At 42.9% G+C, this 16,331-nt stretch overlaps 1 protein-coding gene across 1 annotated transcript in view; it reads right to left on the bottom strand.

Annotated features, from left to right (window-relative positions):
- DKK3 (dickkopf WNT signaling pathway inhibitor 3) overlaps positions 1 to 16,331 on the bottom strand; it is a 55,700-nt gene that overhangs the window by 8,057 nt on the left and 31,312 nt on the right. Inside the window, exons 5-6 of the mRNA XM_045016593.1 lie at positions 5,740 to 5,832; positions 3,525 to 3,669 (exon numbers count right to left, since the gene is read on the bottom strand). Of these exons, the coding sequence (XP_044872528.1) occupies positions 3,525 to 3,669; positions 5,740 to 5,832 (238 nt within the window). The remainder of the gene's footprint in view (positions 1 to 3,524; positions 3,670 to 5,739; positions 5,833 to 16,331) is intronic.

The following is a 16,331-nucleotide window of genomic DNA, read 5'->3' as shown; positions in this document are numbered from 1 at the left end:
CTCCCCTATTCTCTTGGCTGAGGAGATGGCTACGAGGAACATGGTCTTAAGGGACTGATGAAGCAGGGAACAGTTAGCCATAGGTTCAAATGGGAGTTTTCGGCAGCACCTTGAGGACTACACTGAGGTCTCGTGGTGGATTTGTACATCGGGGAGCAATCTTGCTCTGTACCTGAGAGCCATCTAGTAGCCTTGAAATGAAGTGCTTGACAGATTCAGATGAGTGTTTGATCCTGATTCCTGGGTGAGGTGGTTCAGTCACAGAAACAGGTGGATCGATTCTGGGAACCCTGCCTGCCTTGGCCAAGATGGTGCTCTGAGGATGTCAACTAATTTTTTTTAATTTGTTCAGGACTTTCAGCAATAATGGAGCCAGATGACAAGTGTAAAGCAGTATGCAGAGCCAAGGAATGGAGTTGCAGACTAATCTATCTGTGGATGGCCCCAAGTAAGGCATCTCTCTCAGACTACCGCATTGTTCAGCTCCCCTGAGGGAATCAGCCATTGTGTTCTGTAGTCCTGGTACATAAAGCACTGAGATCTGTATGCAGTGTGATAGATCCATAGTTTTATAGATTCAGTGCACAAGGCCTGGGATCTTGCACTTCCTTGATGAGTGATATAATACACTGCTACTCTGTTGTCCAGCATTATGCTGACTGGATGGCCCCTGATGTGGTAGGAAGTGCTTGCCTCCATAACAAGCTTCTCGGCGCTCCAATGTGTTGATATGGAGGATAGCCTCCTGAGGAGTCCATCTTCCTTGAGTGTGAAGCTGAGATTCTGGCAGTGTGTGTCCATTAGGGAGTAGTCTGTAGTGACGGTCCTTGCACACCTTTCATAGATCTTTCCACCAACAGAGAGAGTAGAGACCCCTCCAAGGTACTGACACCCATGTACATAGACTGTGCTTGCTTGGGGTATGGACGATTATTAGGCAGGCTGAAGACAAGAGTGTAGCCTTACTAATTGTATCACAAATGTACAGGCTGCCATATAGCCTGGAAGTCATAGACAAGCCCATGCTGTGGTTTGCAGGCTTTGTTGCATCTCTGAAACAAGACTGGACACTGTGGTAAATCTGTCCTTGCGCAAGTTTGCCTGGCTATGAAGGAGTCTAGAGTAGCCCTAATGAAGTCTCTGCATTGAGTGGGTGTGAGGATAGATATTTTTTTTCCCATGTTGAGGCAGATGTGGATCACCCATAGGGTCGCTACTCAAAGAAGAAAGTTAACTTCCTACAGCTGCTGGTGCTTATCTTAGCAGTATTTGGGAAAACTGAATTATTGAACTGTCATTCTCACAATAGCAAGTGATGTAAAAAGACAACAGCAATCTTCATGCAAGAGCTTTCAGCAGGTTGTTTTTCCTAAGATTATACAACAGACTTTTACCATTAAGATCACAATTAACCACAATTATTAAAAGAATGAAACCTTCAACAAATCTTCTGCAATTACTCTAGGCCCGAGACTGGGGTATAAAGCTGAATTTACAATATAATATATTGGGCCTGATTCTCATCTACACTGGTGTCCCTTTGCACTGTTCTGGCTGTGGGGCTTAATGGAGAGGGCACTTGACTAGGACTCAGGAGACCTAAGCTCTATTCCTGGCCTGCTAGGTGACCTTGGGCAAATCACATTCCCTCAGTTTCCTCATCTGTAAAATAGGGATAATGATACTGACCACCTTTGTAAAGCACTTTGAGATCTAGTGATAAAGAGCGCTATGTAAGAATTAGGTGGTGGTAGTATTTAAACAGTACCTCCTTTAAAGCGGTTGTACCATTGTTCTGGGCAGGAAAATAATCACTGTTTTCATTAACTTTAGATTTTCCCCCTACAGCTACAGCAGGGGGTCACGAGGTTATTACATGGGGAGGTTGCGAGCTGTCAGCCTCCACCCCAAACCCTGCTTTGCCTCCAGCCTTTATAATGGTATTAAATATATAAAAAAGTATTTTTAATTTATTGGCGGGGGGGTCGCACTCAGAGGCTTGCTATGTGAAAGGAATCACCAGTACAAAAGTTTGAGAACCACTCAGCTACAGGCTTTGTTCTAAGCATCTTTTATCAAGTCAGGAGCTAACTTTGACTTGAGTCAAATTTGCTGTGAAGGATTTGTGTTGCTAAAATCATCTTCAGCAGGATACTGGAATTGTACTGCTTCAAATGCAATTATTGCTGGCTCATATCACAGAGGAAACAGGTTCAGGGAACAGTGTGTTCCCCCCACTATACATCCAGCCCTACACTTGTGAAGCCAGTTGATGTTTTGCGATTGGCTTCTATGGGATCACGAGTAGGATACGAGTCCCACTTGGGGAAGTGATATTAGCAGTCAGAAGACTTGCTAAAGTTGCTCCTTCTTTCCTGTTTCTTCTTAGGGGAGGGGTTTACAGAAGAGTCCCTGTTGAAGCTCACCAAATTCTGTAGGTATTTTAAAATAAAGAAAACTCTGATGAACAAGGAAAGAATCCAAAACTGTTCTCTGCAAAGCAAAGTCTCCTTTATAGTGCTCTGTATTTAGTGTTAACAAGGAAAAACTGCACACACCCAACTGACTCAACTTGGATGGTGCCTGAAATGGGCCGCCTTCCCATTCCACATGGCATTCCCTAGCACTCTGATAAAATGGTTCTAGGCAGCAGAAGTCATCCCAAGTCCAAAGACATGAGGCGGCTTCTTGGTTATGGGAGAGGCCAATATAGGTAGCAACATAGAAAAAGGTCTCCCTGGACTAGAGGAAATGTTGAGGTTGGGCACTAATACTGCAGAAGGGAGGAGGGGCATGAGGGCGACACACGAGACTGTCGTGGATAAGCAGACAAAGGCTTGGGATTGACCGGGTGGCAAGAGCGAGGCCCAGGCCTGAAGAAATAAATTTCTTATTTGCCTTTCTCTATGTCAAGCTTCACTTCTGTAAACCTCAGACTCTCTTGTGGGCTAATGGGGGTTCTGCAGTGCCCTTCTAGTTATGTCCTGTCCAGGACACTGTTGTGTACTGGACTGCATCATAATACCCAACAGTCTTTCATGCTAGAACCTCACATTTATGTAATCGCCTGTACTGGTGTAGGAAGGGGAAGCAAACGTGGTTTTTGACAGAACAAACTGAGAATCTCAAATATTTCCCCCCCCTCCCCCACAAGGCAAAAAGTAAAACACACTAGGTTTCTTCTTTGGTATGAAAATGGGGCAAGGCTGTTATATTGTCTTCAAATGACTGTAGCTGCCCATTACAAACACACTATACCCTGCACTTTTCTATTTGCTCACACCATTCCGATCTCGAATGTTTGAAGAATGTCACTTTCACGGTAATGCAGTCCTGTAGAAAGCGCCTTCTCCCTCCCAACTCTAACTGCATTCTAAAGGTTTTATCACAACACACTCCACAGTAACACAGAGCAAAGGAGAAAATTACCCATTAATTTACACAGAGATTTAACTACTTCAGCTGAGTTGAAGATCCTCTTGCACTATAAAATGAATAGAATAAAAAAAGCAAAACCAGTGTACCTTTCTGAAAAGCACAGCAGGTCCCAGGATTACAGTCATGTTGATTTTCACAAATTGTGCCATTCTCGCCTTTTGAAGCAGCTTCCACACATTCACCCCAGACGCAAAGCTGGTCTCCACAGCATTCAACATCTCGGGAGCAAGGCTTAGAAGAAGAGGGGGGAAAAAATCACTGCAACAAAATTCTCTTTTTAGCACCAGCATTGAACTCAGCACTAAAGCACAGCAACCGCTGGTAAGGATAAGCCCAGATCCTGTAAGCAGCTCTCCGTGTGTTTTCAACTTTAAGCATGTGACTAATCCCACTGGTTAAAACTGGACTATTCATGTGCTTAACCTTAACTGCAAAGGGGAAACTAGATCCTGGAGAGATCTGAATCACCTTAAAGCAGTGCTGCACCCTCTAGCTGATAATCAAGAGGCTTAAAAGAAAGGGCCAACTCCTCCTTAAAGGAAGGAAGAGGGAAGCAAAGTCCCTGGAGAAAGATAGTTCCTAGGACAACAGTTTTCCAAATGTACCAGTGGTACATAACTGGGAAGACAACCTGATATGCACTGTGTATCATTTTTAGATCATTTGATTAGCTAGCTCAGATTCCTGGTAACCTCAGGGTTCAGCATTGTGACAACAGGCTTCTCTCTCTGTGTACAGCCCACCTCAATATGCATGCATACTGCATGCCTCCCAAAGACAGAGGGGTTTCCCCTCCTGGGAGTGAGACTTATGGGGGACTACGCTCAGGGCCTGTACATTATTAAGCAAGGATTATTTGCAAAATTTGGATAGGAATCCAGGACTGGATCTTAAGCCACCTTGCAGTGAGAGGCTATTTAGAGCTGGGGTGTGTCTAGGGCCCATTTTTAATATATAATAGGCTACAAATATTCTACTGAACACTATGCATAACATGGACATTTCATGTTTATGTAAAATCTCCTGAACAGTCAGTTCTTGTTTTGGGTTTATCTAAATCCTAGTAGTACAATGATGAAACAAAAACAATAAAAGCCAACTAAACTACTGTCAAGCAGGTCTTTTCACTGGCACTTGGGCTCTAAGCCTGTAAAGACTTACACATGGGCTTAACGTTAAGTATGTGAGTATACTAGAACTCCTATCTTATGAACTAACTAGGGACTGAGAATTTCATAAATTGGACATCTCAAAACTAGGCAGTGTGTGTAAATTACAGTACAGTGAACTGCATGGCTTTCTTCTTGTCCTTTAAACCACTGTAAAGCAATTTCCCATGTGTTGAGGCATCAGCACATGAAATGAATGTCGACTTGTTCTTTGACATCACTTTCGTTATGCGATTCCTTCCTAACTGGAAAAAATGGTTCTTCGTAAGATTGTTTTTCTAAAATGAAGGTTCACCAGGAGTCCCACTGAAGTCAATAGGACTATTCATGTCTTTCAAGCTAAATGTTTGTGTATGTTTTTGCAGAATCATGGCCTCACACAGCAGTTTTTAGAATATAATACCCTGTGGGTAACAAGAACTTGCAGCAGGACTTGCTTATTTCTTCCTTTTAGGCTCTATGGACTATATAGTTTTGAACAAATATTTAGTTTCATTCCAGGTTAGCAAAGGACTATGAATGAAAAATACATCTGGATATGGAGATAAAAACATTAATGAAAAGACTCCGTTTCACTCCTAGCAGGACTCTAAGCACATGGAGCACTACCTCCTAGCATGGCCAGCCCTGTGAGAAGATAACCTACTGTTGCTACCAGCTGAGGGAGTTAATCCTTTAGCTGAAATGGCAGAGGTTTGCTCTTAAGTTCCCAGATTCAAACACTTAATGACCCATGCGGGAGGGAGTTACCCAAACACAAATGGAGCATGTTCATGTAGGTTTATGTACGCAATGTGCAACTTGTCATTTTTATCACGTTAGGCAGCAAAGTCACTAATTCTTTTCTATAAGTGTCTGATTGAACTCTAGCTGAAGTCAACAGGAGTTGGATTGAGTACTAAAGCACCTGTGAATAGAATCCTTATAACACACAAAAGAATATGCAGAGCAAGAAAAAGCACTGTGTATATGCATAGTCAGTGTTTGCTGCTGTGACACGCCCCCCCCCAAAAAAACAAAAAAAACAAAAGAGAACTTAACCAATAGAGATATCACTTTTGGTCTACAGCCATTAACGATGGCCCTTTATGTGGTGAGACAGTTTAAGACAATACAAGAATTCGGTACTTACTGAATGTTGGGTTTTACAGAGCTGACATAGGTATTCAAAACTGGAGAACTGGCAATATTTCCCTATCTCACAATCCTCATCAATTATGCACTCCTAGAGAAAGGAATTGGAAACCGCTTGATTAAATAATTGGACTTGCTACTGCTGTTTAACAGACATCAGCACTTTTTTGTAAAATACTAGAAGGTTTTAGAAAACCTAGAAATGCTTCTCTCTCTCTCTCTCTCTCTCATACAAATTTGCAGTGGCAAACTGGAAACCATCCCCCACTCCAGATGGTTAGCATGCTGTAACAGGAGAACACTCTGTTACCCCGACATATTTATACATTGTTGAAAACTATGCAAAAGAGAAGCTTTCAGACAGGCTCAACTAGCTCTTCTCGCTCAAAGTATGCTGTGGGGGACCCTCAGCTCCTTGGAAGCGGATTAATATCACTGAACCTAGTAACAGTCATTCATTTCTTGTTCTGCTCTTCTGGTCATTCCAGGTAAAGAAACCTGAAGGCGTTTTCCTCAATGCGAGAGAACAGACTCAGGGCCCAATTGTGAATGGAGGTGGAGACCACATCACAGCAGCCAGGGCCAGCTCCAGGGTTTTTGCCGCCCTAAGCGGGGGGGGGGGGGGGGGGGGAAAGAAGCTGCAATCGTGATCGGTAGCAGCTCCACCGCACCGCTTCGGTGGCAATTCAGCGGCAGGTCCTTCCCTCCGAAAGGGACTGAGGGACCCACCGCCAAATTGTCGCTGAAGTCCCGGACGTGCCACCCCTTTCCATTGGCCACCTCAAGCACCTGCTTGCTGCGCTGGTGCCTGGAGCCGGCCCTGACAGCAGCAGCCCTAGGAGCAATGTTTGAGGACTGTGTGTGGGAGACAGTGCTGTAGCAACTCCCTAGCCCTGTGAAAGGACACAGCACTCACTCAACTCCAGGCCAGCCACCAGCTCCACACTGTCTCCCCATGGCCCCATCTGGTAGGTTAATACTGCTGGTTTCTAATCCCGCATAGAACTACACCTGCCCCCTGCAGGCATGCAAAGGTGGGGCTTGAAGGGAGAGAGAAGGCTATTTTTCCCTTCTTCCTCCCCTTATGCAGGGCCAGGCACAACCTCTCTTGAATATGCTGTCACACAACTGTGACCTCAGCCAAATTCTCCTGCATTGTTAGTGCTTCTATCAAAAAAGCATTTATATGCTGTCAAAGTACAGTGCATTCTTTACAGTACTGGCAATCTTAAAAATGATGGAAACACTTAGCAGCACCAAACTAAGCTTGTATCATGAAAGAATGGCAGTCTTGTTTGTCTTCCTTTCCTTGTTGCTTCACAGGCATCCCATGACTCCAAGTTCTGTAGTTTCACTCCGAAACTAATCAGAACCACAAAATTACACAGTAATGTGCCCCTAATCCTAATAATCATTCTTTTAACACAGTCTAAATACTGTAATGCAAAATGGCTATATTCCATATATACTACAACTATCTAGAGCCATATTCTCAGCTGGAGTACAAGCTCCACTGATATCAGACACACACCAATTTATACCAGCTGAAGTTTTAGACCAGAGGTTCTCAAACTGTGGTCCATGGACCACCAGTGGTCCGCGAGCTCCATGCAGGTGGTCTGCGGATAGTTCCCTCTAAGGTGCGTGCCTGGGCAGCTGCACACAAGAGAATGAAGGGCCACCCCGCAGCTCCACTAATTAGGTGCCTGGACCCTGGAGAAAATTCACATGTAAGGTGAGGTGGTGGCCTTGGGGGGAATAGAGGGTAGTTGGGGAGGGGGCAATGGGGTGAGAAGAGGGGGTGGAGGAAATCTGGGATGTGCAGAGCTGCAGCGGCCAGAGAAAGAGGCGTCTGTCCCCCGCTCCAGGGCTGCGGTTGCCAGGGAGAGACCACCCTCCTTCCCACACCACCTCCCATGGAAAATTCTGACAACTCCTGGACTTCAAAATCTCCAGTCCAGCTTGGTCTAAGGAGAGACAGGGTAGGAATGGGAGGAATACACTCGGTAAGTTAGGGTGACCAGACAGCAAATGTGAAAAATCAGGATGGGGGTGGGGGGGTAATAGGAGCCTATATAAGAAAAAGACCCAAAAATCAGGCCATCTGGTCACCCTACAGTAAGTGCATGTGCTCGTGTTTTCCAGGAGTGTCTGGCTCACATGGTGGAGGAGAGTCTTGTACTTAATTACAACTGACAAAGTTTTATCTTTCAAATCAAATGGTAAATCTTGTTTTATAAAACTAGCTTCCTCCAGGCTGGCAGCAACATGGACAATTGAAGATTAAAATATAGTACAACTCCTCTATGACATAATCTGTCCTATATCATTTGGTATTTAAACTCTAACAGCATGATTCTCATTGGTTATTTATCAGTGTCAAAGGAGAGATCTGGCCCGAGACCCCTACATTCTCCCAGGAGATTGATTGTTACTGGGTGAAGTTGAACCTGGAGTAGGCAGGCTGTCAGATACAGCTTTAATTCCTAGCTTCTGCTGAACGTTTATTCTGAATTAGCTCAAATGCTTTTTCCCCATAGTCTCCCTGTTGTACCCCCTCACACACAGGGTGATGCGCTGAAATTGTGGCATAATCTGTGGATGCAGATGGGTTCTAACACTAATCCAATTAGTGCAGCAAGATGCTGTCATCCAGATCAACCATAATTATTTGGGAGAGTGATTGCACTGTGAAATAACCATGGCTAACTAAGCATTATGGTCACAGGCTCCACTGCATTCCCAGTTACAGCCGCCACACTGCCGTGTATCAAATGGGCTGAGTTACATGGCAAGTAATGTTGCCCATTCAACTATCCATCTCCGCAATATGAAATGGCTTTTAAACAGTTTTAAACTCCAATATCCACAGGATACAGACCAGGAGCAAAATACAGCCCTGGGCAAAACTGCTTTTAAAGTCAATGATATAACAGCAGGGTAGAATTTAGCCTAGGAGTTGTAGTTAACTGGAAGTCTTTTTTGTTTCTTCAAAAAAAAAATTGTATTCTCAAATCTGGACTGCTATGCATAACCATGATGCCTTTACAGCTTCATTTTTTCATTATGCCAGTTGTCCTCTGACTTTTTTTTTTTTTTAAACTGTGCCTCCACATAACAGGGAGGGGTGAAATCAAAACATTATGGAGTGGTTGAGGTTTTGTAGCTTCTCCAGTTAGCAGCAACTTCTCCTCCTCACCAGCCACATTGCTGCACAGCTTTGTGCTCTCCGGCCAGTTTTCTACCCTTGGCTTTGTCTGCAGCTTCCACAAGTGAGCTTGTGGCTAAGCCACGGAATAAAATATCCTTTTATCCTTCCAGCCCCCTATGTTCTCGGGCAGATAATTATGTCTCGGGAAGTCAATCTGTCCAGTCATCTCCCAGAGAGTGGAAACCTTGCCACAGTTGTTTTAAGTTTATGAAATAACTTTATTCAGCTTTGCAGCAGTTTCTTGCTACATTTAAAATCCCAACTCTCCACCTATCTTACTATCTCCGTTGCTTTAACGTAATGACCCCACTGACATTTTTTCATTCTTGCTGTCATCCATTTGGTTTTTTTTTTAATTTCCACTTATTATGAGAATTTCCCTTCCACTCATGACAAAAAAAATACCCTGTTTTCTTCTACCCTCTTAATCTGTGTATTTTTCCTATTACTCTTGCTTATTTTCTGTTCATGAAAGAGAGTTATTCTGGTTTCTGAACACAGCACTTTCTTTTCATTGCCACCATCATCAGTTCTTCTATTTACCGCTGGTCTGCACCTGCACCCACTGAAGCCTCTCTATGGGGTGGAAACAAGTCTAGAAGCTTTGCCCTCATGTGAAGAGGCTTCCCTTTCAACCATTTTTGTGGGTGCTAGTGCATGACAATGCAGCAACTGAGCACGTGGCCAGCGACATGGTCTGCAGGTAGCCATCCTCACATGGAAAGGTTTATAAGGGGAAAAGGGAACTCTCACAGGGACTGGAATCTTGTGACTGCCCCTTGAACCAAGTACAGTTCTCAAATCAAGGTTTTCTCATTCCCTTCACTCTTACTATGAATTCATTGCTGGCGCCGTACTCCACACCACCAATCTTCCCCCAAGTCTTATAATTGTCCTTAATGCAAAACCCTGCACCACAAATACACACATGTATAAATGTAGAACAGTTTGTTTTCTTAGGGCAACACCAGCAACAACTTGGGATACAAAACCCTTCTAAACTCCAGCACAAGCAGCTGTTTTCACACACGGGCTTGGATTCTAAAAAAGAATCCACTTTCTTTATGGACACTTGCTCAGCTAATGTTTCAGGGAAATTTTTGTTTTCGTCCTGGAATCCTGGAGACAATTTCCACCCCAATGAACAGCTTCTCTGCAGCTGAGGTTTGCTGGGTATTTAAAACTGCGTGTCTTTTTGAAGCCCATCATTACTACTACTATTTAAAAAAATAGATAAATGCAGCAACAAGATATACACTAATCTCACTAATCTTACAGCTACCCAAGGAAAAAAGGCAGAGTGAAGAGCAGAGTGCAGATGTATTGCTGCACTAATGGGGCCCGTAATCTTGCAAGTTGTGCAATACCCTCATATGACCTCTGAAGCCAGTGCCATTGGGGGTGGAAGGCACTGAGCACTTCCCCTGAGGGCTCTAGTGCACAAAGTTATACCCTATGTAGAGTCTACTGCAATGCCAAGAAACAACTAAAATCTATGAAAATTAGTGAGTTAGGACCTTTCCCAAAGCCCATTGAAAACAATGGCACTCTTTCCACTGACTTCACTGTGTTTTGGATTTCAGGCCCTTAAGCTGGAGATGCTGCCTGGAATGCCAAGTCAACCGGGGTAGCAGGCCAACAAATCAGTAGCTTTCTTTAAACCTAACATTTTATATTTAAATTCAGAGATTCACCATTTTTATTATTCCTCATGATAGTGAGATCTGTAACATGCATGACAGAAACAAACGGAATAGTCACTTTCTTATGGATGAGACTCTGTAGGGAATGAAAATTTAAGAGGGGTGTGATAGGTTTGATAATGTTTTACTTCTGCTTCTCTTCCAAATTTTTCTTCAAATATAACAATACAGTCTTTACATGGCACCCAATAATCATTTCTTTTTATAGAAGGTTCCTAAAGATGTTTTACAAACTAGACATACACAAGGGCATACTAAGGGGCAGCCATTTCTGGGTTGAGACACAACACTGTTCTGTGCCAACAACATTACACAATAAGTTTGAGAGGGAGAATTAGAGAGAATTTCTCTAATTGGAACTACAAAGGAGAACTGTATGCCACTACAGCTGATCTACTCTCTTATGGAAATATATTTTAACTGGAATTCTTTATATTGTTTTTGGTATCTCACTATGTAAGTGCTTTTAACATACTCTTACATTAGTGGTATGTTATAGTGTTGTGATGCCATGCTTATCTTAGCTTTGCATATTTTCTTTTAAATTATCTGTATCTTAAAAAACAAGCTAACAAACCAATCTACTTGTCCTCCCTAGATTAGACTGGAAAATATTTTACATGGTTTTGGCTATTATTGGCTGCTCTAGCCAGTAAGCCCAGGGAAGGAAAATTTTAGCAACTTTAGACCATCAATGTAAAAAAACCCACGGAGTGTGGTAAAATGTTCTTTCTGAGAACTAGTTCCTAAAAGATGAACTCTTAGTATAACTAAATTGTTGCTACTCAAAGTATTCATGAGCTTGGGACAGACGTTGGTACAGGGTTTTCTTTGACTTGTTAAGTAAAGCTCCTTGGCTCAGAAGACAAGGATGCAAACAGAAAGGGAGAGGGGTTGATGACAAGATTTCCATCAGACTAACATTTATTGGAACGTTTTGACCCAGGGACCCCTTGGTGCCAATGGGAGAGGGCATGGGGGGCATACAGGTTTTACAGGGACCCCCTGGGTTGGATAGATGCATAATAGTTCACCCCAGGGTGGCATAGGAGATCTCTACCGAGAGCTAAAAGCTCACTGTCATCATAATAATTGTGCCATGTGTGTATGGATAATATTTAAGGAGTCATGTAACTATATGAAAAATTATGTTCTTACAGTATAGAAGTTAAGGCAGGTCACCAGGAGGTGACGTACCTCAGACCTATTCCTTTCAGGCAGGAGGTAAGACGTTCATCTCCCTGTCTCACAATAGATGCCTATCTGGATAAAAAGCCAAGGGCCAGTTGAAAGATTGCAAAATCTAAAGGGGAAAAAAAAATCTATGGGAAGGAACAGAACAGCATGGGGTGTACTGTTTATGAATGGAGACAAAAGATGAGATGAGTAGATGTTGGGCAACATAGGGGATCCTTCACCAAAGAAGCAAACTAAGAGCATGTCTGTCTTACGGTCACAGCCAGCCTGGCTGTAAAATGCTCCAAGGACTTGGGGCGAGCAACATTCTACAAGGTATAAGAGTATCTTGTTAATTAAGTCTAGGCACTAAAATGTGTGTTATGATTTTGCTTTTATATGTAACTATTTGTTTCCAATACTTCTCTTTGCTACTCCTCGAATCTCTGTGCTTTGTTAAATAACCTTACACTTGGTTTCACGATACCCATATATAAGTGCTGAGTGTTAAGCAGAGCCGTGATCTGATGTGTAACTGGTATGCTGGGGGGCACTGCTTCTTTAGAAGCAGCAAATCTGTGAATACTGCAAGTGGAGCAGCGACTGGAGACTCCAGGGAGCTGCTCAGAGGGCTTGACAGTTGGGATGGGCTTATAGCGTGACAGTGGGGCCTGCAAGGCCTAGTGGGGAGTGCTTGTATGGCCCATAGCCAGTGGAGCTGAGGAGTGAAGCCTGACAGGCACAGACAAGACTGTCTCAGATTAAGGGCAGGTGGCAGTGGGGTGCCTCAAAAGGTCTAGATACCAAGAAAATGTGAAAAATGTGGCAGCATGGAACAGAAAATCCTCCAGATGGGAGGCCATCAAAACATGCAGCTGTGATGGAGTGAAGCCTAGGGCCTGTTCTTGTTCCTCGGGAAGTCTGTAAGTGCTTTGCTACTGAGATGACTAGGAGCACAATTGGGACCCAAATCTGAGTTTCTTTTTTTTCCTATTTAAAAGAAATACCCTGGATCAATTCAACTGCACATCTTTTGAAATTCTCAACAGCTGACACGGGACGGTGATGTATTGTGTTTAATATTAGGATTGGCTATCCTGGCATAGATCACCATGACAAAACATTATTAAAAGCTTCATCCAGCTGATCTGAAGTGATCACTCCTGGTTTTCCATGAATTTAGGACCAAAGAGTCATACAATAGGGGATGGAATCCTGTCTCTATTGAAGTCAGTGAGACTTTTGCTGGGACATATACACCCCTGCTCTACATATGAAAAAAATCAGTGCAAATAATAGAAAATGTATCACTGGTTCCTTGCAGCAACAGCACTGGAAATGTCTAGTGACTACGACCATTTCTAAAAGGTCTAAAAATGCCACTACACAAATGTGCCTCACTGCACACTTAAGAGTCCTGATCTGAAGGAAATTACTTTTCAAAATTTGTGAACTGTGACTAAAACTGAGTGACAGTTTATGGGGGATCCCTTCCAACCAGTTCCAGGACACACTAAACTAAAGTATGTTTGTGGCAAGCTGCTAATCAAACTACTTGTTAGTTCACATTCAATTGCTGTTTACTAGCAACACACCCTTTAAAGTGTTCATATTCATTTTTCTATTCATACCAATATTTACATTTCATTTTTTAAAATCAACATAAACTCAGCTTTGTGTGCAGTGGTTTAAATGCTTTTCTATTACTGCTACAGCTGGTAAAAGCTGCTGAGTAGTGAGGAAAAAGCCATAAAAACTGTTTTAGATACTACGTGTACATTAATACTATAATTAGAAAAGTGACAGAATTACACTGGAAGGAATGTTGTTTTAAAGGGAAATTACTACCATACCTTGCACTGTAGTAATTTTCCAGTTCCTGAGCTCTTGGTTGTCTAGACAGTAACTTTTCTTTTTCTGTGAGCACATAATGTGTTCATCTTTAATGAGAAGATATAAATTAATCTGGCTGGAAGAAACTCAAAGCCCTTGTAATAGTTTCCAGCAGGGCAAAGCTTGTCGGCACTTCACTGCCAAGCACATACCGCTATCATAAAAGCAAGGGCCTGGAAATAGGCTAGTGTGAAAGTCATACATATTATCTTTGAGACCTGACATTGCTAAATGTGCTGCAAACTGTGGCACAGTCATAAACTGGTGCTGTACAAACACATTTGCAGATGTTTTACAACGTGGCGATAGGATTTCGAGCTCTGAAGGAAATAAATGAGAGAATACATGTTACTCTTTGGGGTTGTTTTGCCTCTGACATGTTGGTACCACTCTTATTTCCTTGTAACAGGACTTAAATTTTCACCAGGGAAATATTGTTTGCCAGCCCTTTGTGTGTATAAACCATTCTGAATGTAAATCAATATAGTGGCTACTCCCTGTGTCTACTGAAAGACAGTAAAACAACAGCACCTAGTGTGCATAAGAGTGAGCGTGTTTGAACATGTAACACCTAGTATAAAATACCAGCAACCTCAAGTGTTCAAAACCCACGAGTAAGACCCTCAAGATATGAAATTGGCTTAAAACTCATGATTTAATAAAAAAAAAAAAGTTTACACTTTTGGGTTATTTTTATTTGCCTTCTGGTTTCTGAGATTTTTAAAGTACATTCAGGTCACAGTTCCAAAAGTTTCTTCAGAACCCCAAGAACTACAACCACTTTAAAATAAAATAAATCTGAGATTTGCATGCAACCAGAAGGACTCAATGAGCTAAAACTAAGGGGAGGGGGCACCTATTCTGGCCACAATAAATCTTCTATGTGGGTGCCTGCTGTTGGTATAGACTGACCATTTGGAACATATTTTTTAAATTAAGTATGTAATTTCTTTGGTATATTCACCATAACTCTTAGGAAGAGGGAAGAGCAGAGATGTACAGAGTAGGTCAAGTCATGCCACTAGAAGAGGAGGACATGGTGTAGAGTCCTTCCCAATTTTATCTTTTTTGCATGGCATCAATGATTCTCATGTAAGGAGCTCAATGGAGAAGATGGAATGGACGGTAACTCCACACAGATCTCTAGGAAAGTGCCGTTTGATATCCTGAAATTCTGCCTCATTGCTGGTCATCCTTTCCCATCTGTTGGAGCTTGTGTCTCAAGCCCAGAAACAGCGCTCCACAGAGTTAAGCTGCTCCAGGCAAATTTTGTCTACAATCAGTAGTTCAATTTAGCCGCCTCCTGCTTTACTGAAATGGCTCAGCAGTGTGGCAGCTGGCTCCCCAAGTCACCTGGAGGCGTGATTCCAGGTACAATAGTGCTTGGGCTGTGGTGCACCGCTGAGTTCGCTCCCTGCCAACTGGCAGCAGTCAGTTGGTGCTGACTTTCAGAAGACAGCTGCATCATAGAATGCAAGCAGCAGAATTATGGAAATTCACTGCTGTGACCCCCAAGTACCAGGTTTCCAGTAGCTATCCCACAATGTACTCAGAAAAATCCCAGAATGCGCAGAGCGCAGCAGTAGGGCAAAGCACCATGGGATACGTGCCAGAATGCTTTCTGAAAAGAATTAGTGCCATGTGTATGCATTGATTCAAGGGAAGTAGGCAAAAGCTGGCTGTGTGTATACGATTATTTCAGAATAGTTATTCCCCAATTGTTAGTGAACACAAACCTAATTTGCAAAAAACAAAAACAAAAAACCATTGTGTAGGCAAGGTCCAAGAAGAAGGGAAATGCTTGCTGAAAGAACAGGAAGGTGTGTCACTACTGAGGAAGATTCCTGAATGACAATGAAACAGAAGGTAAGCAAAAAAGAAAGATAAAAAGGGGAATCAAGAGGGAAACTGCACTGTAAGCAAGTAGCTGGTCACAGAGAATGTATTTTGATGTGAGTTGTGGCAGGATCTTCCATTCCTCTGCCATTAAGTGCACAGATTCAAGGGGTGCAAGTCTAACTTATTCCCACACCAAACAAAGCAAACAAAAAAGACAAAGTGGTGTGAGGCCTGGGGCCAGCTAGCCCTGCTCAGTTATCAGACCCAGCTGAGAAAGTAACTAGTAAGTGATTATAAAAGCCAGCAAGTGGCTCAGATGAAGGGGAATTTCAGGGAGAAGCTGCAGAAATGGGCAGTCTCCCACAGTAGTCCTTGAGGACGAAGACTCCTGCTGCTAAGCCTTGGTGTCATGGCTGGATAGAAAGCCCCAGCCTGAAGTTTTGTTTTCTGTTATGAGTTTGCCATGATTTGGACAATAAATGGAGCCCAGAACCAAGAGCTGATCATTCCCTAATCGGGGGAGGAAGACAGTGAATAGACAAAGAATGAGGGAATGGACATCCTGCTTTATAAAAGATGCACACAATCCTCATACATTCTGGGAGAACCCAATGTACACACAGTTCCACATGTATGTAGGCCACTATGCCGGCTTTGACACCAAAACAATCAGCAGGTATGTAATTCTGCAGGAGGAGGAATAGGTTCTTACCACCTTTTTTTTGCAAGGGGGGGGGGAATTATATTTGGGAGGAGAGTGATAGTGGG

Source organism: Mauremys mutica, chromosome 4, assembly GCF_020497125.1.
Source record: "Mauremys mutica isolate MM-2020 ecotype Southern chromosome 4, ASM2049712v1, whole genome shotgun sequence".
NCBI lineage: Eukaryota > Metazoa > Chordata > Testudines > Geoemydidae > Mauremys > Mauremys mutica.
Note: the sequence above shows the minus strand (reverse complement) of the source record. Positions and strands in the feature narration are given on the sequence as shown.